This window comes from Ambystoma mexicanum, chromosome 5q (assembly GCF_040938575.1).
Source record: "Ambystoma mexicanum isolate Mex_15411 chromosome 5q, UKY_AmexF1_1, whole genome shotgun sequence".
Classification (NCBI taxonomy): domain Eukaryota; kingdom Metazoa; phylum Chordata; class Amphibia; order Caudata; family Ambystomatidae; genus Ambystoma; species Ambystoma mexicanum.
This window is the reverse complement of record NC_090933.1, coordinates 426561205-426588349: the sequence shown is the minus strand read 5'-3', so window position 1 is coordinate 426588349 and position 27145 is coordinate 426561205. Positions and strand designations below refer to the sequence as shown.

At 48.2% G+C, this 27145-nt stretch overlaps 1 protein-coding gene across 1 annotated transcript in view; it reads right to left on the bottom strand.

Moving 5' to 3' along the window:
* The window catches only part of LOC138498270 (histamine H3 receptor-like), a 119700-nt gene extending 93959 nt beyond the window's left edge, over positions 1-25741 (bottom strand). Inside the window, exon 1 of the mRNA XM_069622109.1 lies at positions 25486-25741. Coding sequence (XP_069478210.1) covers positions 25486-25741 — 256 coding nt within the window. The remainder of the gene's footprint in view (positions 1-25485) is intronic.
* Positions 25742-27145: the final 1404 nt, after the last annotated feature.

The following is a 27145-nucleotide window of genomic DNA, read 5'->3' as shown; positions in this document are numbered from 1 at the left end:
TTGCAAAGAGCAGGGCTTAGCCGCCAGGCCAAGTGTTGGAGATGCGCTGTACAAGAAGCCGACATATTACATGTGCCATGGGCCTGCTCAAGGATACAAGTATTCTGGACAGATATATATGGCCTGATGCAAGAAACGCTGGGGAAAAGGCAATTGCTCACTCCGGAGTTATGTGTATTAGGAGACATATCGTTGGAAGAGGGCCTTTCCATTCAGAAAAAGAAGTGGCTTAGCATGGCCCTGCTGGTGGCTAAACAAGGTATATTGAGGCTATGGGGCATGCCAAGGATAATTGGGGTAGCAACTTGGGAAGGGGAGATGATAAAGGTGGCGACCTGTGGGATTGTGTGCTATTGCGCACTAGGAACGAAAACCCATGAAAGACTAATATAAAAGATGCAAGATAGGGAAGCAGAATGAATGCACACATGGGGAAAGCACTTGACTCTGGAATGAGGGAGATGCTGATAGGAATTGCGCCAGGAGACTCACTACTGAGCACCCAGAAGAGATAGGCTGGGCCATGAAGGGGAAAGGGTTGTGCCTGACCATAGGTATATAGGACATTTCAACCTGGATGGCAAGAAAATGGAAACAAGGGAGGGAAGGACAGCTCTTTGCTCTCTTTTAGCTGACCATAGTTAAGTTGCTAGTCAAGATTCACCCCAGTTACAGGGGTGGTGGCTGTTGTTTTTTTGGTTGATTAGGGGTCTTTACTGTTCACATACTCTGTCCAAGCAGTTCTCTGGTATCATGATTAATATCTCTGTGCCTCACTTTACATTTACTCTGGCTTCCCCCCTCATCTCCCCTCCATCCACTCACTCACTCACTCGTTTGTTTGTTTGTTCATTCGTTCGGTTGTTCGTTCGTTCGTTCGTTCGTTCGTTCGTTCGTTCGTTTGTTTGTTCGTTCGTCCTTTCGTTCGTTTGTTCGTTAGTTTATTCACTCATTCACTCACTCCTTGCACAGGCGTAACACATGGCTGACCTGGCAAGTCTCAGGGGTAGAGCTTGCACCCACCAGGATATCATGCATGAGTGGTGTTGAGTGCAGGAATTCAGAAGTTGAGGGTGGACAGCAGTGGACCTAAAGGGTCAGGGGGTGGGGGGGCATGGGGATAATGGGGGGTGGTGGATGCATGAGTGGGAATGGCAGGGGGGGGATGAAGATCAAAGGCAAATCTGGAAGTGATGGGTACACACAAGGGTCTGTTGCTGATGAAGAATAGATCAATATATGTTTGTTTAATAAGAAGTCAACAGAACATTATCCCACTGATGGGCGGTTATCCACTTACCTATTATTCATGTGTTGGGTGGGTTTGTTATCCCCCTGTCATGCATGTCATGTTTTATCTCATCTGTTGGTGACTGAAAGCAGCTGGGAACAGGAGGGCAAAAAGAAGAAGAAGGAGAAGGTCTAAAGGAGAATTGCTAGTAAAGGAACAAGGACCACACAAAGAAGGGGTTAGTTGCGGAATCTAGGGTAAGAATCACTGCTGGGAGCATATTTGGGGCGAGGATGGGATGTAACAAAATAGATAGATTGTGTTAATGGACTGCATGTCAATGAATTGCGTCAATGGGTGGGAGCAATGGATTATTATTGTTGTTTTATGGTTTTATGGTTTGTCAATGGACTGGATATGGAGAGGTGCTAAAAAAGCACTGCATGCAGCAATTACTTTGGTGTGGTATTACCACATGAGGTAATTACCGAATTCCTATGGCAATCTATGGGATTCGAAAATAGGGTCAGAATAGCCTGCATGACTAGTGTTAGGGAGAATTCTCCAGAGTGGCTAATTTCCCTTACCTACTGAGTCCCTCAGCATCTTTGCTGGATTTCTAGGATTTATTTTTTTCACCTGGTAAGAGGGTGAGCCTTTTTTCCCACTCTTACATGTGTTTTGCTGTGTGCGTTTAACATGTTCTTGTGTTCATAGACTGTGGAGCCTCACCTACTCCATAGGCATCATCGTTTTACTGTGTGTTACAAAGCACCTTCAGTGCAGTGACACAGGGTTGTCTTTTAGACTGCCCAACTCAGACTGCATTTTCTGCGACTGACTACTGTCTCCGAGAACATGTAAAGTTGCCATTGACTTTATTAGTCTTTTAAATCCACAGACCCAGAACAAACTATCTTACATAGAGTACTGGAAACGGTTAATACTTATCCCTTTTTGTCTGTTTCTCTTGGAGCATTGTTTCGCTCCCTTTTCATGAAGACTTGGCTGGTGGCAGTGGTAACTACCCTATTTTTCCTACTGCGGTTATCTTAAATAAACTTGGTAGTGTTTTAGGCTATCTTGATAGCCTCGAACTTAAACCCGCTAGACCATATCAGTTTTTATACGTTCCAACTGGGTTTATTCGCCATTTCTTTTTGAAAATGTCTTTCTCTTATTTTACTCCACGCACCAAACCAGGTTTGGTTGCTTTGTTCACCGTCTTTTTGCTGGCTCCCACACAGAAGCCCTCCTTAGGCACCTGAAAGTCTGGGTAGGCAGGATGTGAGGAAGGGGTTTTAGGACCCCAGCCATGGGTTCCCCTGGTAACCCAAGTCACACTCCTGTTTGATTGGCTAGGTGACTGTCCCGCCAGGACAGCCAACCTGCTGTGTGATTGACAGCCAGGCTATGTGAATGGGGGAAAACTGCATAAAAAGCGGGTCTCTGGGTCTGGAAAGGCAGAGTCGCCACTGGAATGAAAGAACCGACAAGGAGCTGACAGAAGAGGGCCCCTACAACGACTGAACCGCCCGGTGAACCCCTGCTGCAGGTCTGAATCTCCAGACTCCAACGACAGAGGATATCTACCAGGAATCTTCTTCCCCTGAGCTGGTGGGACCAACCAGTTCACCCAAACTGCAAGCCAGGACTCCCTCCTCTCGTTGAATCTGCTGTACAGAGCTACAGTGAACCGGATAGCCAGGAAAGTCGGACCCTGCTTGGGTTTTAAGGAGCGCACCTTTTATTTGTTGCTTTGCTCTGCTGCTGGTTTCTTCCCTGGGCAGTGCAGGACCCTCCAGTCTTCCTACTTCATGTCAGTCCGACAGTCGCTTCAGGCACTGTGAGCCTGTAGGAATTGCCAGGAACATCCGCCTCAGCTACAGCTTCTTCTCCATTTAAAGGTACTGTGCAATTCTGGTTGTTTGTTTCGTCCAGCCGCAGTGAAGGTGCGTGAAACCTTTCGCCAATCCAAGGGCTTGTCCTTCACTACTCTTTAAACTAATTTTTCTGCCGACCAACTTCATCTAGAACTCTTGGCAAAGACTTAACCATGAGCTACCCTGAACTGTGTGATCTTGAGCAAAAGACTTTTGTCCTATTGACTTTGGCCCTAAGCCTTTTTGATTTGATTCCATCATTGTAGTTCCTCTTTCTAGATTGCCCTGCTTACGTACCTGTTGGTGCTGCTCAATGTTTACCTAACTCTGTCTTTCCCTCTCTTTTTAAATTACTGGAATGCCATTTTGCTCATACTTCATTTTGAGTTTAACTTGTCCAGAATCTATTGGAGTGTTGTGGTGTATTAAGAGTGTGATTTTTCAACTGCTTTACTTTAGTGAAATGTTTAACAACTGATGTGTAAATAAATGTATATTCTTTTATTCAGAAACCTTGAGTCAGTGTTTTTTTGAATCATTGTAATTGCTGTCCTTTGTTTAACTATTGATACTGCTCACTTGCTCTTGAGGTAGGTCTGGCTGCTCAGCCATCGCTACCACTTCACTGTGTAGTACAGGCGTGTACCAAATGTGAATTTGTACTGTCACTTGTAGTCTTAATTATGTGTGGTGTTCCCAAAGGGTACTGCATATAATTCTGCCTAACACTGGTGTAGAACAGTGAGGATCAAGTATAGTGATTACACTTAGAGTGCTGCTATTACCTTGGATCAACTAACCACACGGCTAAACATCACTAAAACGTAATATTAATCGTGTCTGACATGGAAAGCTACAGTCAAGAGACCCTCCTTAGTTACACTGTGGATTATTCAAAAATTCTGTGTAGAGAAAGGAATGTCTTTGTTAAAGGCAAAAAGTCTGAATTGATTGAAACGTTGTTAGAGAAACAAAGTCTGGAGGGTCGGTCTGAAATACCTGACCCCTCAGCAAATGTGGAAAATAATGAGGATGATAATTATTGATGAGTTAGAGGAAGTAGATGTGTCTCATAATGTATGCCTCACTGCTCCCTTACCTGCTCAACAACCTCAACCTTTGTCCACTGGGACCACACCAGGTCCTACACTCAGTCCTGTATTCATTGCTCTAGAAAAGATGAGAGTTGAATTGGAATTCAAACGGTTAAATGCTCAAAGTGAACAAAAGCATCAAGAATTTAAGCTCAGAGAAATGGAGTTAAATCATGCACTAGAAATTAAGAAATTGTCTATTGAAAATGCTTCTCTCCCAGAGTCTTCTAGGTCTTCCAGTCCCAAGAGACCCCGTATGCCTAAAGAAATTGGTATGTATGAGGCTAAGCTTGATATTTTGGATTGGGTGGCAATGTTTGAATATAACTATGGGATTCAAGGTCCTACAGGGAATTAGTTGCTTCCCTGGCTCTTCTCTAGGCTACCCACTGTTGCATCTGATGTTGTGATGGAGTTGGGGTGGTGGATGGGATGGAGTTTGAGTGTGTGAAGCTAGCTTTAATTGCTAGATTTTGGAAGACCCCTTCCAAGTACCTTAAGCGGTTTAGGACCCTCAAAAAGCATGATGGTACCCCTTGGGCTACCTGGGTATGTGAATGTTTGAAAAACTTAGATGATTAGGTTAAGGATTACAGAGTAAACACTTATATAGGTATGATGAATCTTGTTATGTTGGTGTCAATTTATGATGCCTTCTCTCCTGAGCTGAGACAACACTTGGCTGATTATAAGGAGATAGATCCAAAGAAGTTAGCTAAGGCTGCTGACTTTTGTGTTGCCAGCAGGGCTACTCACAATAATTCTGGGGCAACTCAGAAGAGGGATGAGGGAAAGCAGCCAAATAAAGATAACAAGGAGAATTCTAATACATCCAATCCAAAAGAAGGCCACAAACAGCAACATAAGGGTAAACCAAATCAGGCCAGTGCCCCATCTGAATCAAACCAGATGGAGGTCAGAACAAACCCCCATTCATCAAGACATTTGGGAAATGTTATGTTTGTGGGTCAACTGACCATGTGAAAGGGGATCCCAGATGTAAGGGTAAACCTTCAGGGGTCCACACTGTCTCCTTAGCTTTCTCCCCAGAGGAAGAAGTACCTATGACAAGTGGAAACGTTCACCTACTGCCTGATGAACCCATGAGAGTCTCAGCTAGTGTTTCTTTAGTGTCCCTGTGCTTGTGGGAATGACACAATTTAGATGTCTATAATTCCATCCCAGATATTACTAAAGAGTATTGTAAAGATAGTGTTCTTGTAAATGCCAGGAGATCTCTGCCATCAGAGACACTGGAGCCAGCATAACTGTGGTTGATGAATCAATGTTCAAGGTGGAGGATGTTGCTAAGGCAGCCAAACACCTAACCAAGTTAGCTGGAGGCCCTGTGCAAATGCTTCCCCAGTTACCAGCTCTCATCCAGTGTAATGATATGACTGTCAAAATACCTGTTAGTGTGCAGAGTGAAGTGCCTGGGAGAGTTCTGCTGGGTAATCACCTGAAAACTCTTGGAGTTGTGTCAAGTTCCCCCAGGCCTCCCAGTAAGAGAAAACAGGAGCTCACTAGGCCTGCAAGGGAGAGGACGTTGAGAGGCTCTCCAGAGGAGTTGATAGAGGAAACTATCACTCCCACTCCACATGAGCTGTTCACTGCAATTTCTAGATAGAAGGAGGCAAAGGGGAAGCCCAAGACCTCAAAGAAAAAGTCAGACAGCACCCCTGTGCTACCAACAAGGACATCCCTAAGATTGTCCAAGGTCACACCTGTGACTCCTCCACCTGCTGAGGCAGAGTGTGAGGTACAACCCTGTGTGGTTGAGCCAGTTTCTAAAGAGTCATATCTGGAAGAAGACACTGGGCCTCATTACGAGCATAGAGGTAATGAAAAAAGGAAGGCGGAATGGTATTACCGGGTCCGGGCCATTACGAGCCAACAACCCGGCAATACCGCCACCGCCCGTACCATGCCCCAATTTTACCGGCATACGCGCATACACACGCCCGTTCCCCGCGGGAATACCGGGATGCCGCTAACAGGAGGACATCACAAGTTACGCGGGCATGCACTTACCGGCATCCCGAAGGCGGTAAATAGGGCCTGCACAATGGCGGCAATACAGGCATCGCGGACCACCCGTAAAAAGCAACCTGCAGTGCAGCCAACTGCCACAAGTGCACACAATCACCACAGGTGGAGTCAATTGAGCCTGTGCCCGTACAAAAGGAGCACACCCACACACCACACTCCTTCCTACACCAAAGTGATCCCACTAGCTGTTGCAATCCTGGGGCTGGAGGACATGCCTGTACTGCTACACCAGCAACAACAACTACAACAGGTAGCACAGAGGAGAAGCAGGAGGAGAAGGAGGGTGAGACAACCCCAGCAAGTCCCACCAGTGCAGCCAGTGGTACCACGTAGACAGCCACCAATCCCTCGCATCAGAGCCAATCCATACAACCTAACCCCTGAGCAAATCCACACCCTGTAACGGTTGGACCGGGACACCATCACCAACATAGTGGACATGACACACGATGACATTGTCAGCCTGATAGAAATCTGCACTGCCATCCCCCCTCTACTGAAGGTAGTGTCTGTTCTCCACATCCTGGCCACAGGCACCTACCAGCACACAGTGGGCCAGCTGCATCGCATATCACAACCTCTCTTTTCACGCAGTCTGACCCAACTGCTGGATGCCCTCCTGAAGCATGCAAGCACCCACATATCGCTACCACGCACTGGCCAGGAGCTTGCTGACACTAAAGTAGGCTTCCATGCACTAGCAGGCATGCCCAATTGCGTTGGTGCCCTCGACTGCACCCATATAGGATTGGTGGTTCCTCATGCCATAGAGGCGGTGTACCACAATCGTAAGCAATGCCACTCCATCAATGTGCAGATGGTATGTGACTCCAGCAAGATCATCACACATTGTTGTGCCCGAGATCCCGGATCCACACATGATGCCATGGTGCTGCGTAACTCCTCACTACCATGCTGGACGATGTGCTTGGCTGCTTGGTAAGTTGCCTGACAGGCCCATGGCAGTGCAGTGGGAGGGGCAGATGGGGGGTGCACAATCCATCTGGGTGTGAATGGGGGGATGCATAATCCACCTGGGTGTGAATGGGGAATGCATAATCCACCTGGATGTGAATGGGCGGTGAGTGGACAATGCACATACAGCTAAACACTATTGCCCTGAACATCCCAATCTGAACATGACAAATCAATGCCATACATAAGACCAAAGCTGCACAGCAATGACAATAGGCAAAACGCACAAGCAGGCTACCATGGGAATGTCAAGCGATGGATGACAAAACATGAATACACCGGTGACAATGCAGATAGTGGCAATAGATACAGAGTGCCATACATTGCCAGCATGGGTGGCAAGACATTGTTCTGCATCCACTCTACATCTGCATCAGCATGCAAGTGAACACCGTGCATCATCTGGACAACGCAATCCACACCAGCTGACCATAGTGCAGTACACATTGCATCAAATGAGCCTGTGTGCAAACATCCAGGGACATGGGCATTTCAACACAAACACCAAACAGCTGCAGCCATGGTAGTGATTCCAAATGTCGTCAGGTCAGATATTGACTTACACATACCTCATTGTGCTCCCATACAGGTGATGGTGGCTATCCCTTGAAGCCGTGGCTACTTACCCCTGTACGGAACCCGCAGAACAGGCACGAAGAGGAGTACAATCGGGTTCATACCCGTACCCGTGTTGTGATTGAGCAGACCTTTGGCCTGTTGAAGGCACGGTTCCGCTGCCTCAGCAGGTCTGGTGGAGCACTCCTTCACGGGCCTGAGAAGGTGGGAAAGATCACCATGATCTGTGTCATGCTGCACAACATGTGCTTCCGGAGAAATGTACCACTGCCACCTGATATTGACCTGCATGCACCGGGTGAGGATGATGATGATGGAGGAGAAGCACCACCCCTGCCAGTTCCCGATGCACAAAATGGCCGTGCTGTGCGCCAATCAGTGATTGACAATTTCTTTTGAACCACAGGGATGCAGATGAATCTGTGTTAGTACTACACTGGGCACTGGGATGTTGCGGACATGGACACAGGGTGTGTGGGGAGTTGGGCACTGTGTGCTGCCATGAATTGAGTAAACACACACGAAAAGAACAATGTCCAGTCATGATATGATTTTTGACACAAAGGGTGTATTGAAATTCCAACAATATTGTGCTTCATCCCTCCATCTCACACACGCCCTCCCCCTCCCCCACCCCACAAAACCCCAAACATCCCATACCCCCCACCACCCCATACCCTCAACAGCCCCCACACACCCCCAACACCCTCCACACACCCCCAATAATCCCCACACACCCCCAACACCCCTCAAACATCCCCAACACCCCCTAAACACCACCTCCCCCCTCTCCCATTGTCATTCCACACACGATGTGCCATTCGTGAGTTTAGCAAGGTGGCAGTTAGCACATGCAGGGTGGTCCTGCTATTTCCGGCCCCTCTTCAGGTCTCGGGGCAGCATGTCAGTGTGGGGTGCGCTGCGCCTGGTCATGCACACAGGACTTGAGGGAGTCGAGTTGGCAGGTGTGGTGGATGGGGTCAAGGTGGATGGCTGAGCGACCGCCGGCGCAGGTTGTTGCTGCTGCATATGCTCTAGTATCCTGCCAAGGACCTGTGTAACCACAGCCAAACTGTCTCTGATGACAGTGCTTGAGTTCATGGCCATTATAGAAGCCGCATTTGCCTCGGCGGGTCTGTTCTCCCTCTGCCACATACTGCTATACAGTACAATCATGCAGTCCTGGCGGGCCTCTACCCTGGTCAGGCGGGCCTCCATGTCGGTGGGAGCTGTGGAGGTGGATGGTGCAGTTGCAGGGTGGCCCATTGCTGGATTGCCCTCTGAAGTGGTGGACAGATGCAGACTCCCCAGTACAACGGGATGTTCCCGCTTGGGGCATGGTAGTGTGCCCTGTGTGGTATGCAAGGGCGTGGCCAGGGGGCTCGGTATATGGGGACATACTACATAGATGCTGTTTTCCATGTCCACAAATTCCTCAGCTTGGCCCTCCATGTCGCTGAGGGGGGCAATGGCTGCTACCTCCCCTATAGAACCTGTGGCAGCTGACAGCGTTCCTTCACCCTCTGCCTCTGCAGAAGTTGACAGCTCAATTGTGGCTGTCTTGTCGGCTGGTGTTGTCTCCTCCTGTGCTGGCGTGGCCTGTACTGCTGGCCCGTGTTGCACTCTGGGCGTTGGTGTGGCCCTGGAGGTGGAAGGTCGAGTGCCATCTTGTCTGGTCCTGGATCACTTTGAGGATGTACTGGCCTTTGGGGCAGCCTCCTGCCCTTCACTTTCTGCATCTGTGCCTGTGGGGGAACAAGAGATGCAGACCATCAGTGATGGTGGTAAATGCAAGAATGCATGATTTGGTGCTGTTCAGTATATCACATTTCATGCATTGCTTTCTTGTAGATGTGACGCTCAGGTTACATGCAATGTGGGGGGGGGCTATGTTGGCATATGCCGTGAACTCTACTGTCTGGACTGATGTGTACTAGGTGGCATACCATTGTATTGCAGTTTGCCTGATGTGTGACATGTGATTGATCCCTGTGTTGGGTGTCCGTTGATAATGGGATTGGCATGAAGCATGCATTTAATTGTTCCTTGGTTTGGGCCACCATCTGGACATGGATCTGAATATGTGCATATGAAGGGCCATGCAATGCTTTGGTTCACTTTCACATCTGTTGTGCTACACCATGCTTTGGTTCTCTGGGGTTTGTGGGGACACTCACCTCCATCTCCTGATGTCGACTCTCCCATCTCCATTTCTCCAAAGCCCTCAATCGATTCCATGTTGATCATGGTGCTGCACGTCTCCTCCCATCTCATCAGTTTGGTGGGTGAGTGGTCCCTACCGCCTGTAGCCATGGCATCCCTGCGGTTGGCTGCATGTATATTGCACACCCGGAGATGTAGATCATCCCACCTTTTCTTGCAGTCCTTCACCGTACAGGTGGTGGTGCCAACCGCAGTCACCTTCCGTGCAACCTCCTCCCATATTTGCTTTTTGCGCAGTTGTGCTTCGCGTTTGAGGTTATTGGCAAACACCTCTTCTGCATGAACTGCCAGCGTGTCCGCCAGCATATTAAGCTCCTCGTCGGAGAAGCGCTTCTTGTGCATGCGGGGGGTGGACTTATGGGTAGCCTTGAACATGATGGGTTAATTGGGCCTGCTCTCCAATCTTTACCAGTGTTGTGTTATGAGGATTGCAATGGATTGTGTTTTTAAAGATGGCCGCCAGCACATTTCCCATTTTAGCGCAATGACGTTACTTCCGGGTCCGGTATTATGAACCCGGTATTTGCATGATGGTATTACCGGGTTCGTTATTAAGGGGTTGCTCCTGGGCGGAGGCGGTATCTGCGGGTCCCGTCATGGCGCTATCGGGTGGTTGAGGTGTCTTTTGCTGCATGGCGGTGCAGCCATTACCTGCATGGGCATTCGCACATGCTTGCGCACTCGTAATCAGCCACTTTTAGCAGCGTCAAGGGTACACGGACGCGCTAATAGCACCATGTCGGTAATGACTGTGTTTTTCCCGCGATTCTTGTAATGAGGCCCACTGTTTTAGTTGGAGATCTTGACCCTGTTGACGATCCCGAGCTGCAGTCTTTACAGGCAGAAGATGAACCCAACAGGGCCGACTTCAGCAGAGGACAAAGAGAGTGTCCTACCCTCAAGGGTCTTCCACAACAGGCTGCTAACCAACTTGATGGGCAAGAAGTTGGAAAGCATTGTAGTGCCCCTTGCTAACAGACACAGTTCCTACAGTTGGCCCATGAGATACCTTTGGCTGGTCATTTCAGTTTCAAAAAGACCAAGGAAAGGCTCTCCTTATACTTCTACTGGCCTAAGATGGGTTCAGAAGTTGACAAATTCTGTAGGAGCTGTCACACTTGCCAAACCTTTGGCAAGAGTGGAGCCAACAATGTGGCACCCATGGTGCGTCTCCCAGTGGTGGGAGTGCCTTTTGAGAGGGTGGGCATCGACATTATTGGTCCCCTTGGCCCGCTCACATCTTCAAGGAACAGGCTTATCCTGGTTGTAGTAGACCATGCTACAAGATACCCAAAAGCCATACCTATGGGAACTGTTACGGCTCAGGCTGTGGCTAAGGCTGTACTTGGTATTTTTACCAGAGTAGGGTTTCGTAAGGAAGTGATATCCGATAGGGGATCCAATTCTATGTCCCACTACATGCAAGCCATGTGGAAAAACTGTGGTGTCACTTACAAGTTCTCTACAGCCTACCATCCACAGACAAATGGACTGGTAGAGAGGTGTAATCGTACTATGAAGAGCATGATAGGTGCTTTAGAGGAACCCCTTAAGAGAAAGTGGGACCTTCTACTGCCATGCCTTCTCTTTGCTTATAGAGAAGTCCCTCAGGAGGGAATTGGATACAGTCCCTTTGAACTTCTCTATGGCAATCAAGTCAGAGGTCCATTGGTCCTGATAAAGGAGGGGTTGGAGAGTGCTCCTTCCCCCAAGCCAGTCAGAGTGACTGACTATGTGATAGGTCTCCGGAGGAGAATGTCACACATGATGGCAGAAGCTAGTGATAACTTAAAAGCAGGTCAGGCTCTGGTCAAACATTGGCATGACCAGAAAGCCAGCATGGTTGGGTTTACTCAAGACCAGCTTTTATTAGTTATGGTGCCAACAAGGCAGAGGGCCTTGCAGGACAAATGGATAGGACCCTTCAAGGTTGTGGGCAAACTTGGAGAGGTGAACAATTTGGTGGACTTAGGCAGACCTAAGGAGGCTCCCAGAGTCTTTCACACCAACCGTTTGAAGGCATATGTCTCGAGACCAGAAGTGGGAGTTTTGCTTCTAGCTTCAGCTCAAGAGTAGGAGGAGAGTGGCTGTCACAATCCATGCCCCTGAGCCCCTCAGGTATAACAGCCCCCTCACAGCAGTGGGGCTATAGCCCCTCACACTGGCCCCAAGGGCCTTAGAACTCCATCAGAAACAGACATGGAGTCAGTCCTGGCACCTTTTGGCGCCAGGCTCATTATCAGGAATAAAGCAATACCAGTTTTGGACCTTAATCCAACATGGAGGCCTATTACACAGCTCAGTTCTTTAGAACCAAGCCATGCGGTCTAGTGTTTTGGGTGTGGCTGGGCCTGGAACTACATGGCCTGGAACTACTTTACCTGGGCTATTTAAACCACATCCAAACAGCAGAACACGCTTCGAGTTATTCTGCACTCCTGCAGCATAATGCTCACTGTGTCCAGCTCCTGCTCATCTTTTCTCCGGAGGCCCGATCCTGAATCACTATATCCAGAATCCATGAATAACCTGGAAGAACAAGAACAGCAATAGCAAGCAAGAACACTTACCTGTGCAGTAACCAGCCTTGAATCCATCCTGCGCTTTGCTTACCTCGCCCATCTCCGGAGTTCGCTGCAACCTTCAAAGGTAAAGAAACAAGGACAGCATTAATGACGATTCTTACCTGGGTAAGCAGCGAGTCCTGGCAACACCCTGCGCTTCTCTTACCTCGCCCATCTCCGGGTTTCGCCACAACCTGCAAGGGAGAAGGAACAAGGTCAGCATTAACAAAGCACTTACCTGGGCAAGAAGTGCTTCGATCGCTCATCACTCCGGAACATCACTGCAACCTGTACAAAGAAGAGAAGAGAACACAGGTTAGCAATTACCACCAATAAACAGTGCAGCACTCCGCGCATTAATAACTCACTGTGTTCTTCACCATCGAAAACAAAAAGAGACATTGTTAGGGAACAGCATAGTGGAGCAAGACGCCGAGAAGACAGAGAAAACAGAGGGAAAGAAAGAGACAGAATAAAGACGGAAAAGACATTATAACTATAACTCACCTGGAAGACAGCAAGCAGAGTCGGAGTCACAGCCGGTCTTGATCTGACATAAGGGCACACGGACCAGTGAAGTAACTAAGCCCACGGAAAGCCCGCACCAACCACGCGCCCCTGCACTGAGACACAGGACAGAGAGTTCAATGCACAAAAACCTAAGGTGAGCAGTAACCCCAACGGAGGGGATTTGGACCAGAGGGAGGTGGGAGTCCACCAATCACAGAACCAGTATCTTAACCCTTCGTTCTCCTGTTATAGGCGCTACCCAACGTCTGGCACATAACCAAGCAGAGAGGAGTCCGGGATAGCGCTTAGACCTCCATCCAGTATCATGTGGCACCCCCGTGGATACCAGGTGAACGTAAAGGAACACAAAGCCTCAATTAAAACATCCACATCCACCTGGGCGTCATGGAAACATCAGAGACTGACCAACTAGCCCAGTTACTGGGAGAATTACGGGCCGAGGTGCACTCCACCTGGCAAGAAACCAACACCCGTATGATGGAGTTGATTGTCACCAAGGACCGCACCGATGAATTAGCCAGACAATTGATCCAAACACAGGCTGGGCAGGCTCCATTGCCAGGAAGTATTCCGTCGGTTCCAGCCACATCCGTCAATCCAGTGCAGGTGGTCCTCCCTGGCGCAGTTCCTTTGGCCCCACCGCAACGTTTTACGGGGGACCCAAGAAAATATGCAGTGTTCATGAACCAGTGCCGTCTCCATTTTCTTTGTAGACCCGGAGCCTTTCCTAACGATCAGTCGCTGGATGCCTTTGTTCTGTCATATCTGAGTGGCAGTACCGCGGATTGGTCCATACCGTTAGTAAGCCAGGATTACCCACTCCTGAGGGATTCCAGGGGGTTTCAACAGGAGATGGAGAAGCTGTTTGCCCGCAATACCCAGGGCCAAGCTCTGGATAACGAACGTCTGTCCCTCCACCAAGGCAGCCAAGATTTGTTAACATACATCGCCACTTTTACCAGACTTGTCATTAAAACTGGGTGGCCTGAGGAGAAACGAACAACGTTATTCCATCGAGGATTACAGGGGGGAATGGAAATACGTCCTAGCTCAGGTGGTAAACCCAACAAAAGCCTGTGCAGGGTTAATCAGCCTAGAGGTGCAGCTAGACCACAGGCTGCAAGATCGAAGGAGAGATCGAGCCAGAACGGAGAATCGGACTGTGTATGTACGCTCAAAGGAGAATAGTCCAGGTTAATCAGAAAACACTTCGGAACCCGTGCAAATTGGGGGGGTTACGGAGCCCATTAACCAAGGCCGAAAGAGACAAAAGGAGACAACAGCAAATATGCCTGTACTGCGGAAAATCGGGTCGCTTCCTCAGAGACTGTTTCGTAAAACCCCCTAGGAGAACAGTTGGAGCTACAGAGAAAGAAGGAGGAGAACAAGAGTCAGAAAACTTCCAGGCCCGGCAAGCGTAGAGGTCAGTTTGTCAAGCAAATGAAAAGAGCCGCAGACCTGACACCTTGTCCTGCCTGTGATTTTGATCAGTCACCAACAACCGTCTCGGATGCATGCTGTGGAGGCATACATAGACGGCAGAGCCATTGGTAACTACATACACCAAGGCCTGACCACAAGGATGGGGCTTCCCCTCTGTCAGAAAATGACAACGGAGAAGGTCACCACTGTCGACGGCACGGAGATAGCTTTTGGTCCTGTAACTCAACGCACAGCAGAATTGACCCTTCTGTGCCAAGACGGACATTGCCTTTGACCTTATCAAGGCCCCTCAGTCCTGGGTGATTCTAGGGATGCCGTGGTTGGTGGCTCACAATCCTACCATCGACTGGCGAGTGAGAAAAATAGCCTTCTCCAATGAGTGTGCTCATGCGTGCTACCAAGTGGAAATGCCATTGTCTGACCCAAAGACACCTGTCCAAGATAAAGAGGCGCTGGTACTAGTACACTCCCAAGCAAATACCACGATTTCTAAGAGGTTTTCCAAAAAGAACTGGCTAATACCTTACCCCCTCACAGGCATTATGGATGTCAGATCAACTTTGTACCTGGTGCACAAATCCTGTGTAGTCAAATGTATGCACTCACCGAGCCTGAAAATCTCCACTTGAAATCATATCTGGACCAATAGCTGGAAAGCAGTTTTATCTGCCCATCCAAATCCCCGGCAGCCTCAACCCTATTCTTCATACCCAAGACGGAGGGGGACTTGAGAACATGCATCGACTACCGTGCACTAAACCAGGTAACAGTTAAAAACCGTTATCCTCTACCCTTATCCCAGAACTGCTGGACAAAGTCAAGGATGCCCGAATTTACACCAAATTGGACCTCAGAGGGGCATACCATCTTGTGTGTGTAAAGAAAGGAGATGATTGGAAGACCGCCTTTCATACCAAGTATGGGCTGTACGAATATACCCTCCATTCTCCTGCTATAGGCGCTACCCAACGTCTGGCACATAACCAAGCAGAGAGGGGTCCGGAATAGCGATTCGACCTCCATCCAGTGTCGTGTGGCACCCCTGTGGATACCAGGTGAGCGTAACAGTCAGGCCTCCCTTCACAACCATGCAAACCTGAATCCAGTCACTGCTCCCAGGAAGTATAAAAGGCAGAGCAGGAGATCACACTTTGAGTGATTCCGGGATGCTGGAAGGTGCCGAGAAAAGGAGCAAGCCCTAGTGAGCTGTAGAAGCCCTGGAAGACCTGGAGGAGGTGAAAACCACCCAAACACTGGACCTGCTATTTGAGAGGAGACTGTAATGTGGAGGAGGGAGATGCATCTCCAAAAGGCAATACTAGGGGTAGCTGGGGTTGCCAGGTGGTACCTACAGCAGAACTCCTCCCCTGGGGCCAGACAGATGAACCCAGGTCCATGAGGGGCAGGAGGTAAGACCCTGACCTCATTGAAACATCCCCCTTGTAGCGCCTACAGCTCCCAAAACATGAGTCCGGCAGAGGGAGAACCCTGTGAACTTTGCGGGAGGAATCTGGGCCCAGTAGAGGGAGACTTTGTGAACTTTTGTGAGAGAAACTGGCACCAGAGATAGTGTGGTCCTGCAGCACCAGAGTGCCTCTTTCTTCCGAACCAAGAGAAACGACAAGTACCAAGAGGCCTTAGGGGAGGCCGGCGTGAGGTGTCAAGGTGGTCATACGAGGATCAAACCAATCCCCTTGTACAGTTGAAAGTCTTTGACACGTTGTGGAGGCAAATGTGAACCCGACTAAGGGATGCCTGCTAATTGGGGTGAACCCTAACTCAGCCTAGCACATTGTGATGAATGAACTGAGCAAAGCCTGACCGGGGGCTTTAGGGAAAGCCTGACTGGGGCATTAGAGAGAGCCTGACTGGGGGCTTAAGGGAAAGCCTGACTGGGGGCTGAGACCCAGACATGCATAAAAAGAAGAACCTAAGGGGTCTAGAATGACTTTTTGTTGAACTGTGAAATGTAGCAAATGTTAACTCGACGTAGGGATGCCAAGAGAAAGCTAGGGGAAGGGAACCCCCGCTTTCTGATAAGATTATGAAATTGTGAACTGTGGAAAGTTTTAACCCGCTAGAGGGAATTGTGAAACTGCTGTTTACACCCGGCTGAGGTACGCACATGCCATAGAATAACAGCGTGAGCTAGCGAGACGTGATCACCCTCGGAAGCCTCTGTATAAATTGGCAAGTGCTTTGAGAGGCTAATGCTGAAAGAAGGATCAGAGCCCGACTAAGGGGGATCTTAGGGTGAAGAGTAATCACCCAACAGAGAGGGTACCAGAAGGGACTGTTTGTTTTGTTGTTTAAAGCACATCAGGCTCTTTGAAGCAAGAGACTTTCCATGAAGGAGACTTGGGCACTTATATTGAGAAAAGGGACTGTAACCTTGTGCTGGAGAAGCCCAGAAGTGTGCTGTGCCTTTTCCTGGGCTAAAAATGTGGGGAAGGGAGACCCCAGCCATAACTTCCTGACTCATCATTTTATGAACACTTCTTCCTTTTCTTGCGAATATTATCCCACACTATTTTGGAGCACAGCGGAAAGGATTGGAAATATTTTTATTTTTTAGTATAGACCCTTTTTATTTTATTTTACTAGACTCCACTAGGACTGTATTATTATTATATGATTGTTGTAGCTTGCTCCCATCTTAGATTTAGGTTTACAGTAGGGGTTTATCTCACCCATTTTACAGTTTTATAAACACCCTTGAACTGTGATCACTTGTTTGTGTCTTACTTTGATACCATGCCTTCCTTACAAGACATACACAGGTGCCAAAGATGATGATGAACTAGAATTGCATGCAGCAACTCCAACCAAAAGGGCTCATGCATGAGACTATGTGTACATAAGTGCCCCGAATAAAGTGTAAGTGCTGATGTTAAAACAATGACTGAGTTTACATCAATAAGTTGATACTTCAAAACTGAATATCAAATGAATGGAATGTACATTTGAAATGATGCATGGAATATCCTCTATGTATACATGCATGTATAGTGTATGTAAGTATTTTACAGTAACATTACTGCATGTTTTTTCCATGTGCGTATTGTGATATTAAGTGATTTACTTAAAAAACATCTTTTTCAGCTTATAGATAAAATGGAACAAGTGTTCAAAAAGATGTTCTATGTATACAAGTTTGTATGTATGTGTGTGTGTAAAATATGACAATGGTGTATTACATCTCTTTATTTTCAATTTAGGGAAAGACCTTCTTGAACATTAGTGACTCCTGGATATTTTGGCTGGAACATTATGTGAGACAAGTGCTGGCTCTCTTACCATTACAAAATACAAATGTGGAATGGCATGGATATCGTGGGGTGAAATGGAAAGACATAGTTGACAAACTTGTTTAGTATTATGACAATGTTATTTTGTTACACACAGGTGGAAACGAGGAACCAAATTATGTTCTGAAATGAAAAATGACCCAGTAGGCCTAGTAGCATTGTTTCTAAGAACCAAAATCGTTTTAATGCTTGGCTGCACATAGAATTTGGATGCCTAAATGTGCTAATCATCAGAAAAAGAAAATTGTGCGCGAATAACCGTTAATAAATGTGTATATACATTTTTTGTTAAAAATTGCCTACATCATATTTTTCACCACAACACAGAAAGTCAAAATCCAACCAGTTTTAAAGTTGATGGAGTACATTTAAGCAATGTGGGGAATAGTCTATGTTTCGACAATGGTATTGAAGGCCTATGCAATCTATTGCACTAATGGGCGACTTTACTTTTGTTCTTTGTAATGTCGGCTGCTTTACTTCTATGGGCCTCATTACGAGTTTGGAGGTAAAAAATAGTTTTTTTCCGGTATGGAGTAAATACCGTGTCCGTGTAGGAAAGAGGCTGCTAACAGTGGCCCATTACGAGTTCGCATGCACAAGCGTAATGGCATGCCGGTAACGGCATTACCGCCATGCCGCTAAAGTCCCAAAAAAGCCCCTTAGCGGCTTCATGGGAAGTGCAGACAGCACTACTGTCGCCGTCCACCTCTAAACAACGTGCCCGGCATCAAAGGATATGGCATTAGCTGTCACCGCCATTAGCAGTCACCGCTATTAGCGGTGACCGGAAGTAACGTCATTGCGCCGGAACGGGAAAGGGCACGGTGGCCATCATTAAAAACACAATCCATTACCATCCTCACTGCACAGGACCTGGACCCACATTCAGACTGAGGAAAAACATCTACTACACCAGCATCATGCCAAAGGCAGTGAAGAAAGGGGCATGGCGGCAGCGTAAGGAGCGGTTCTCAGAGGACGAGCTCACAATGCTAGCAGACACGTTAGTTGAAAATGCTGAGGTTGTCTTCGCAAATGACCTCAAGAGAGCAGCCCAGCTCAAGAAAAAGGAGATCTGGGAACTAGTAGCCCATTAAGTGAGTGTTACGCTCACCTGGATCCCACAGGGGCGCCGAACGGAACTGGACTGCTACGGACTCCACCAGCGTGACTCGTAGTGCAGTGATGGCTGTCTGGACTGGCCCTCCTAGAATAATCTCCTAAAGGTAGGATAAGGGAATTAACCACCCATGGAAGAGAGGATACACGCACTCAGCTGTTCCCCACTGAACACCTCCTGTATTCCCTTTCACTGGTCTCACCTTATAGTTTGAAAAGATGAGCTCTCCATCCTGCGTGGAGTGCAGGGGTGCATAGAAAACCAGTTACTTCACTGGTCTGAAGGAGTTGGGCGAGTTCCAGACAATTGATGACTCCGAGGTAAGTAGCATATAGTTCTTTAGAGTTCATAATGTCTGTTATTCACTCTTGCCCCTCTTTTCTCCCCTTTTTTCTTGCATCTTGAGCCGAGGGATGATCACCTCATTGGAAGCAGGAAGCGCTCAGGTAAGAGTCTGTATTACCCAAACTGTCCGGCGGAAAATAATTGTCCAAATGTATTTTACTGACTACCTTTTTCTCCTTACAGGTGCGGCGTAAGAAGAAATGGTGTCTAGAAGAAGAATGCCTCGGGCGATGAACTCAAGTAAGTATCTTGCGATAAAAGAAGATTGTCCTTGTTGGCATTTGGCTCACCTTGTTATTTGTTTGGCTTTTCAGATGCCAGGATTTCGGCGACCAGGCGATGGAGGCTGCGCCGGATCGTGGAGATGCTGTGAAGACTGGTGAGTATGGCACGGCGCTGCAGCTGGCGATGCGACGCGCTTGGATTTAAAGTCTTTTTCTCTATTCGAAGGTGCGGCAGCTCCGAGAACTGCTGATGATCGAAGGTAATGTCCTTGTTCTAACCTTTCTTCTTCTTTCCCTTCTTTCTAGGATCTGGTCCGGAGTCGAGGCGGGAGTGGCTGAAGACTGGATGCTTGGCTTGCAGGCACGGTGAGCGTTAGGCTGCAGAAGGCACAATAATGCGAAGCGTGTGCTGTTCATCGGGCATGGTTTAAATAGCCTCCAAAGTAGTCCCAGGTAAGAAGTCCCAAAACCACACCCAAGAAAAAAATAGTCCCTAAAGAAAAGTAATCCCTTCCAGGCCTCACAATGGCCTATGTTTAAGTTCCTGTCAGCATGTTCTGCATGAGGTAAGTTTAACAATATCAGCCTGGCGCCTACAACGCCAGGACCGCACCCATATAGCCCCTAACTGGAATTTTGGGAATCCCAGTGGGTGCTTGGATGCCTGTTTCCTGGGCAGATGGACTTGATCCGGATGTCCGGGGGCAGGCATCATGACAGCGGGTGCAGTTGGGAACTCCCCCCGCACAGTGAAGGACATGCGTAAACGGTAGGATGACCTGCGCCTCAGAGTGCATAACATCATGTCGGCCAACTGGAGCCAGGGCCTGGGAGGAGACCTGTGCCAGCACTATCGGCATTGAGTTGATTGAAGGAGTGGGCGAGGTGGAACATGGCGCCACATCATCAACATATGGAGTTGAGTGTCCTAAGAAAACACTGTAATGCAAAGTATGATGATAGTCCACCAATCTGACCGTGCCATGAGGCAATGCATGGCCCATTACAGGCACATGGACACATCCCTGCATAGATGCCGTCCTCAGCACTGACACATCCACATGCATGCAGCATGCCAACCCCACACCGGAGAAACATCACACAAACATGTAAACAGCATTTGTCACACTGCACGCAGTCCACAAACAAAAAAGCATGTCACACAGCATACACCACCTCAAACATGTGTTAACCCGACATATGCCTGCATGTTCCCCCATATAGCAAGCAACCTGAATGTCAAAACTCAAATACCTAATCCACTCTAATGTGTAGAACAGCAATAATACCAATGTATGCATGATGCATGTAGAACCATCACTGATGCTGTCCCTCTCTCGGGCCCCCACAGGCTCAGATCCTGACAGGGAGGCCCGGGACTCAACGGTGCAGGCAACAACTACTAGGAAGAAGGCCAGGGTCAGGGATGAAGGCAACAAGGCTTCTACATCAAAAGGCCCAAGCAAACCACAACTGCCACAAAAGGGGAAGGCACCACAGGATGCTATGTCACTGGTGCGGCTAAGGGCCACCACCACCACAACTGTGCCCACAACTGCTGTGCCCTCTGCACAGGAGCCAGTGGCTGAAGGTGTCCTTTCAGCTACCAACAGCTCTGTCGGGGAAGCGGCATCCACGGCACCTCAGAGTGATGAGGATGAACAGAGCCAAGGCCAGGTGTGTGTCCCTGTGGAGGATGAGTCATCAGACTTACCTGGCACACCCAGCCCCCCATCACCCCAGATCACCCCATTGAGCACCACCAATGACAGCGCACAGGAGCAGTCTGGAGGGGAGCCAGGGCAAGGGAGCTGGAGCCCCACAGTGGAGGCACATAATCTGGGACACTTGCCACATGCAGCATCCACCTCCACTGGTGTCTGGGATGGGGTGCAGCAAATGGCACACACAGAGCAATGCCAGGAGGAGCTGACAGGGCTTGTCAGACAGTTTGTTTCGGACAGTGCCCAGGTAAGGCAGGAGGGCCGGGACAACACTGCATTTATGAGACAGGCCATTGAGGCAAGCACGATTTGCATATGCGAGGAGTTGTCTTTAGTAAGGCAGGTCCTTTCCTGAATAGCGGATGCCTTGGAGGCAAAGCATCCTATCCCAAGACTGTAGCAAGCAGGCATGGCCTCCTCCTCGAGCTCCACTCAGACCAGCCCCCTTCGCCAGTCTGCGCGCACCTTGCGGCACTCAGACATGCCGGCACCAGATGCGGGAAGTGGGAAAAAGTAGCAGGGGCAGCCTTATTATGGCAATTGATGCTGCAGCCTACAGCATTCGATAGAACACCACGTGTGGGGGAGTTGTGGGGGGAGAGGGAAGGGGGAGAGGGTGTGTGGGGGAGTTGTGGGGGAGTGGGAGAGGGAGAGGTGGAGGGTATGAGCACTTTTTACTTTTTACAGTTTAATACACCCGTTGTGTACCTGAAAAAAATACTTGAGTGGACATTCCTTATTGTGTATGTGTCATTTATTGGTTTACAGTGCATAGTGTCCATGTACTCCCACGTCCAGTGCCCTCAGTCCCACTTTCATGGCAGCCTCTGCACCCACGTGTCTCAAAAATATTGGCCAATCACAGACTGGCTCACGGCACGCCCCTCCTGTGCATCACCACCACGATGATGTGCGCCTACATCTTCTTCTTCTTCATCATCATCACCTGGTGGTTGCTCTTCAATGTCAGGGGGCAGGCGCACATTCCGTCAGATGCACATGTTGTGCAGTATGACACATGCCATGATGATCTTGGTCACCTTCTCATGCATGTAGAAGAGTGCCCCGCCCGACCGGCTGAGACAGCAAAAACGTACTTTCAACAGACCAAAGGTCTGCTTGATGACCACACGGGTACGGGTATCGGCACGATTGTAGTCCTCTTCGTGCCTGTTCTGTGGGTTCCAGACAGGGATGAGGAGCCGCGTCTTCAAGGGATAGCCACTATCACCTGCATGGGTGCAAAATAAGGTATGTGTCAGTCAAATCATGATGGACAGCTGTACTTATCACACATGCCTGCAGATATGTGTGGTACACATGCACATGCCCCTAGTTGTATGCACACATTTTACCTTGCCACAATGTGTGCTCTTCCATGGTCTTATGTCGTGGATTGCGTCTTCAAGATGATACACGGTGTACACTGCCTTGATGTTGCCCATGCACTGTGGACGCATTCCGTTGTGTTTGTTTTAAATATATGATGTGTAGTGTTCAATATGATTTACTTACTCACAATGTTGGCAGTAGTCTCTGCATTATTTGACATTCTGCGCTCATTATTCCCATGGTGACATGCTGCGCTACTGTGGTGGTGGCCCTGTGATAAGCAGTGGATTCCCTTGGTGGTTATGATTTGTGGACACTCATGGATGCTTGTCCTGTGTAGTGATTTGCTGCAGACATTTACATTGTAAATACTCACAGCATGTTGCTGAATTGTGGTACGGAGGTTGAGGACTGATGATGGGTGGTGGACGTGTTGTGGGATCTGGGGTGGTAGGAAGTTTGCCATGATGTGCTTGGTGTGCAGCTTCCATCATTGCTATGGGGATTGGTTGTCATATTCAGTTTGGGATGCTTTGGGGCACATTGTACTGGGATTTGGACATTGTGCAGTCAACACACCAATGACACCTTGGCGATCTCTCCCCCCATTACACTGCCATGTGCCTGTCATGCAACTTACCAAGCAGCCAGGCACGTCATCCTGCATGTCGCTCCATGTAGCGTGGTACCGTGGAGTTGCGTAGGACCATTGAGTCATGAGTAGATACGGGAAATCGGGCACAACAATGTGTGATGATCTTGCTGGAGTCACATATCATCTGTACATTGATGGAGTGATATAGATTACGGCTGCGGTACACCACCTCCGTTGCATAATAATAATAATAATAATTTGGCATTTATATAGCGCTACGAACCCTCAGATATCTGAGCGCGCCTTATTATTACCCACGGTGTGTGGTGCTCATTTATCGACCTCGGAATGATGAAAGGCTGAGTTTGGCCCTGCCGGGATTCGAACCTGCGAGGGCAGGCTCTGCACTGATGTCAAAGCGAGCGCTCTACTCGCTGTACCACTTGACCAGCATGCAGGACCACCAATTCCACATGGGGGCAGTCAAGTGCACCAATACAATTTGGCATGCCTGCTAGTGCATGGAAGCCAGCTTTCGTCTCAAATATCTCCTGGGCAGTCCGTGGTAGGGATATGTAGTTTCTTGAGTGCTTCAGGAGGGCATCCCAGCACTTGGTTCAGCATGCGAGAAAATAAGGGTTGTGATATGCCATGCATCTGACCCACTGTGTGCTAGTAGGTGCCTGTGAACAGGAAGTGGAGCACAGACACTACCTTCAGTAGAGGTGGGATGGCCGTGCATATTTCTGTCAGGCTGACAATGTCATCGTGTATCATGTCCACAATGGTCGTGATGGTGTCCCGGTCCAGACGGTATAGGGTGTGGATCTGCTCAGGGGTTAGGTTGAATGCACTGGCTCTGATGCGAGGGATTGGGGGTTGCCTGCGTGGTACCACTGGCTGTACTGGTGGGGCTTGCTGGACCTGTCTCACCCTCTTTCTCCTCCTGTGTCTCCTCTGTGGTGCCTGTTGTTGTTGTTGCTGGTGTTGCAATGCAAGCATGTCCGCCAGCCCCAGTATTGCTACTACAAGTGGAATCATTTTGGTGTGGAAAGCGGTGTGGTGTGTGGGTGAGTTCCTTTTGTGCTGGCCTAGACTCCATTGCCTCCACCTGTACTGATTGTGTGCACCTGTGGCAGTTGGGAACACTGCACATAGCTGTTTGCAGGTGGGTCACAATGCCGGTATTGCCGGCATCCCGGTATCCCTTATTACTGCCTTCATGATGCCAGTATTTGCATGTCCGCCTGACTTGTAATGTCCTCCTGTTAGCGGCATCCCGGTATTCCCGGACCGAAGGGCCGCATGCCCGCGTGCATGCCAGTAGGGGGGAGCACAGTATCAGCAGTGCCGCTAATACCGGGTTCTTGACTGGTAATAGCCCCGAGCGGTATGCAGTGCCAGTAAACCAGCATCGTTTTTCCATTACCTCCAACCTCGTAATGACCCCCTATTTGTTGTATTATATACAGCATGTTTATTGTTTTTAGGGTATTTTGTGCTGTGCATATGTTACGTTTGTTCAGTGGGGGTGAAAGCATTTATTGTGTGTGTTCATGAAAATGTTGGCTGCATATTTATACTTAAATTATGTATTTCCTTGTTTTAGTGTATGTTGTAATTTGTGCACAGTGGTGATGTATGTATGTAATGTGTGTTTATGATGATATATTTTCATGCTTTAATGTTTGTTGTAATGTATACACAGTGGGATTGAGCGTGTGTATAGTGTGTCTGTTCATGGTGTCTGCATGTTGTTGCTTTACTGTCTTGCATCTGTACAAAGTGGCTGTGTGTGCATATATTGATAAATATGGAGATACATCTTAGATAATACCTCAAAATTGGCCAAGCCGATTTTCAAAATGTTTTTTCAGTGCACCAATTCCAGAGCAAATCTAGGTGCGTGCAAAAACCTCTAAAATCGACAATCCCATGTTAAAAGCTGTTCAAAACATGATCAAAGTAAACATATTTTAAACTATGAAGTGATTAATATACAATTCTGAAATTTTGCAGGCACAGGCGACTGTCTCGAAATATTATTGTGGAATATTTTCTGATATTTTCATGCAAGGGTTTGGAAGTTGCTGTGAACAGTTATATTCTGAAACCCCATAGAAACTTTGCCTTAACTTTCACTATGCCGAGCGCTACCGCAAAAGGCATAATACATATTTATATATATACATATATATTAAAACTTTAACGGATCACTGTAGGCCAGCATTAAGTACATGAAAATAAACAGCAACCATGACATACCTATGCAGAAGTCACAGATCGCTAGGTTCAGGAGGAAGAAATTGCTCTGAGTGCGAAGGTTTGCATCCACCACAAAACTCAAAATGACTAGGGCATTTCCAGTCCCAGTGACACCAATCATAAGAGCCAGAGCCACGTTCTTGATGATCACGAGGTGGTTTGGTGCTATCTGTGCTTCAATAGTAGGATGGCTAATATTTGTGGCGGAAATATCTCCCTCAAAGGGACCCGAAGTATTTAGCAAAGACGTTGACATGGTGATCATAAGTAGTATCATTGCCTCTCCCAATTAAGCATATCTGTTTATCACAATGGGAAAAATATAAGAACATTAAGGCATACTGTGTAAAAGTACCATTACAGTTTGTATAACACTGTCTATCAGAAATGTTAGATCATTAATGCCTGAGTAGCAGACTCTGTCTCACTGGAGCAGATTGGCTCTTGAAAACCAAAATATCCTAATGCCATGATCCCATTACTAAACTTCTCTACCAGTTCTCTCACACATACAAAATGTACTGAGACATAATTGGCTGGGATTTCTTTTAATACACACATTTGTTGAACACTTACACATCTTGGACAATGAAACCCCCTAATAGAACAATTTCCCAGGTCTGGAAAAAACTGGAACATTCCTCGTAAATTGACATTGTGTTGTCGGCTGGTGTGATGCTGGAAATGCATCGGAGAGACAGGGCCTCCGTATCCTTGTCCGTTACTGCTTTTTATCATGTGTTCTGTCGTGTTTTCCGCGCAATAGTTCATGTGGGACTCCTGGCGGTGCAGCTCTCTTTCTTTTGGTTTGGTGAACGGACCTGTGGAATACCCTATGGCACCCATGGGTGGGGGTACAACCCTGTGCCCCTAGTGTATGTTTTTGGGCACCTGTGGGTGGCCCACAGAGCAGGGTATGGGCTGGGGGCAGATCCATGCTGAATTTGAAAGGTGCGCGGAGTATCCTCCATTTTGGGATCAGTTGATTCCTGATGAAAAACAAGATGACCCCAGTGGCCTCTTGCTTTCTATTACCCATTACCTTGTTTTCCCAAAGTCCTGGGAAGCCCTGACTCTGTCCCTTCCCCCTGACTGGCTGTTGGATGGAAGTACCATATATGGTGTTGTTGTGAAGGCCCAGTCAGACTAGCTGGAGCCTTCCCGGTGATGTATGTTGTGGGTACCTCCTGTGGGTGGGACCTGGGTGAATAGTGTGTGACGAATATACATTCTGTGTTGTGGGTGTCTAGTATCTGGTGGTTGACACAATGACTGAGACAACCCTGCCCGAAACCGGTATGAATGCAGCTTGGAGTGTTGAATGGCTCGGTACTTGTCCCAATACACATAACTTGTTGTGAGTGTCTAGAGAGAAGTGAATAGCCTGAATACCTCGTGTGCCTGATTGGCTGCCTGCCTGCATGAATGCCCGTAGTCATGATTGGATGCTTGAGTGTGACCCAGCGGAATGAATGGGAGATCAACAGTATATCTGGGGACCTCTCACTGCTAGGAATCGTGTTCAGAAGCTGAAGTCCACTACGACGAGTAACTGGATTAAATGACGCTTGACCTTGAAGCCCTGCTGGACGAGAAGAATTGCTGTTGCTCTCCTTCACAATCTGAAAGCTGTTGTGCCTCCAAGGACTGATCCAGGTAA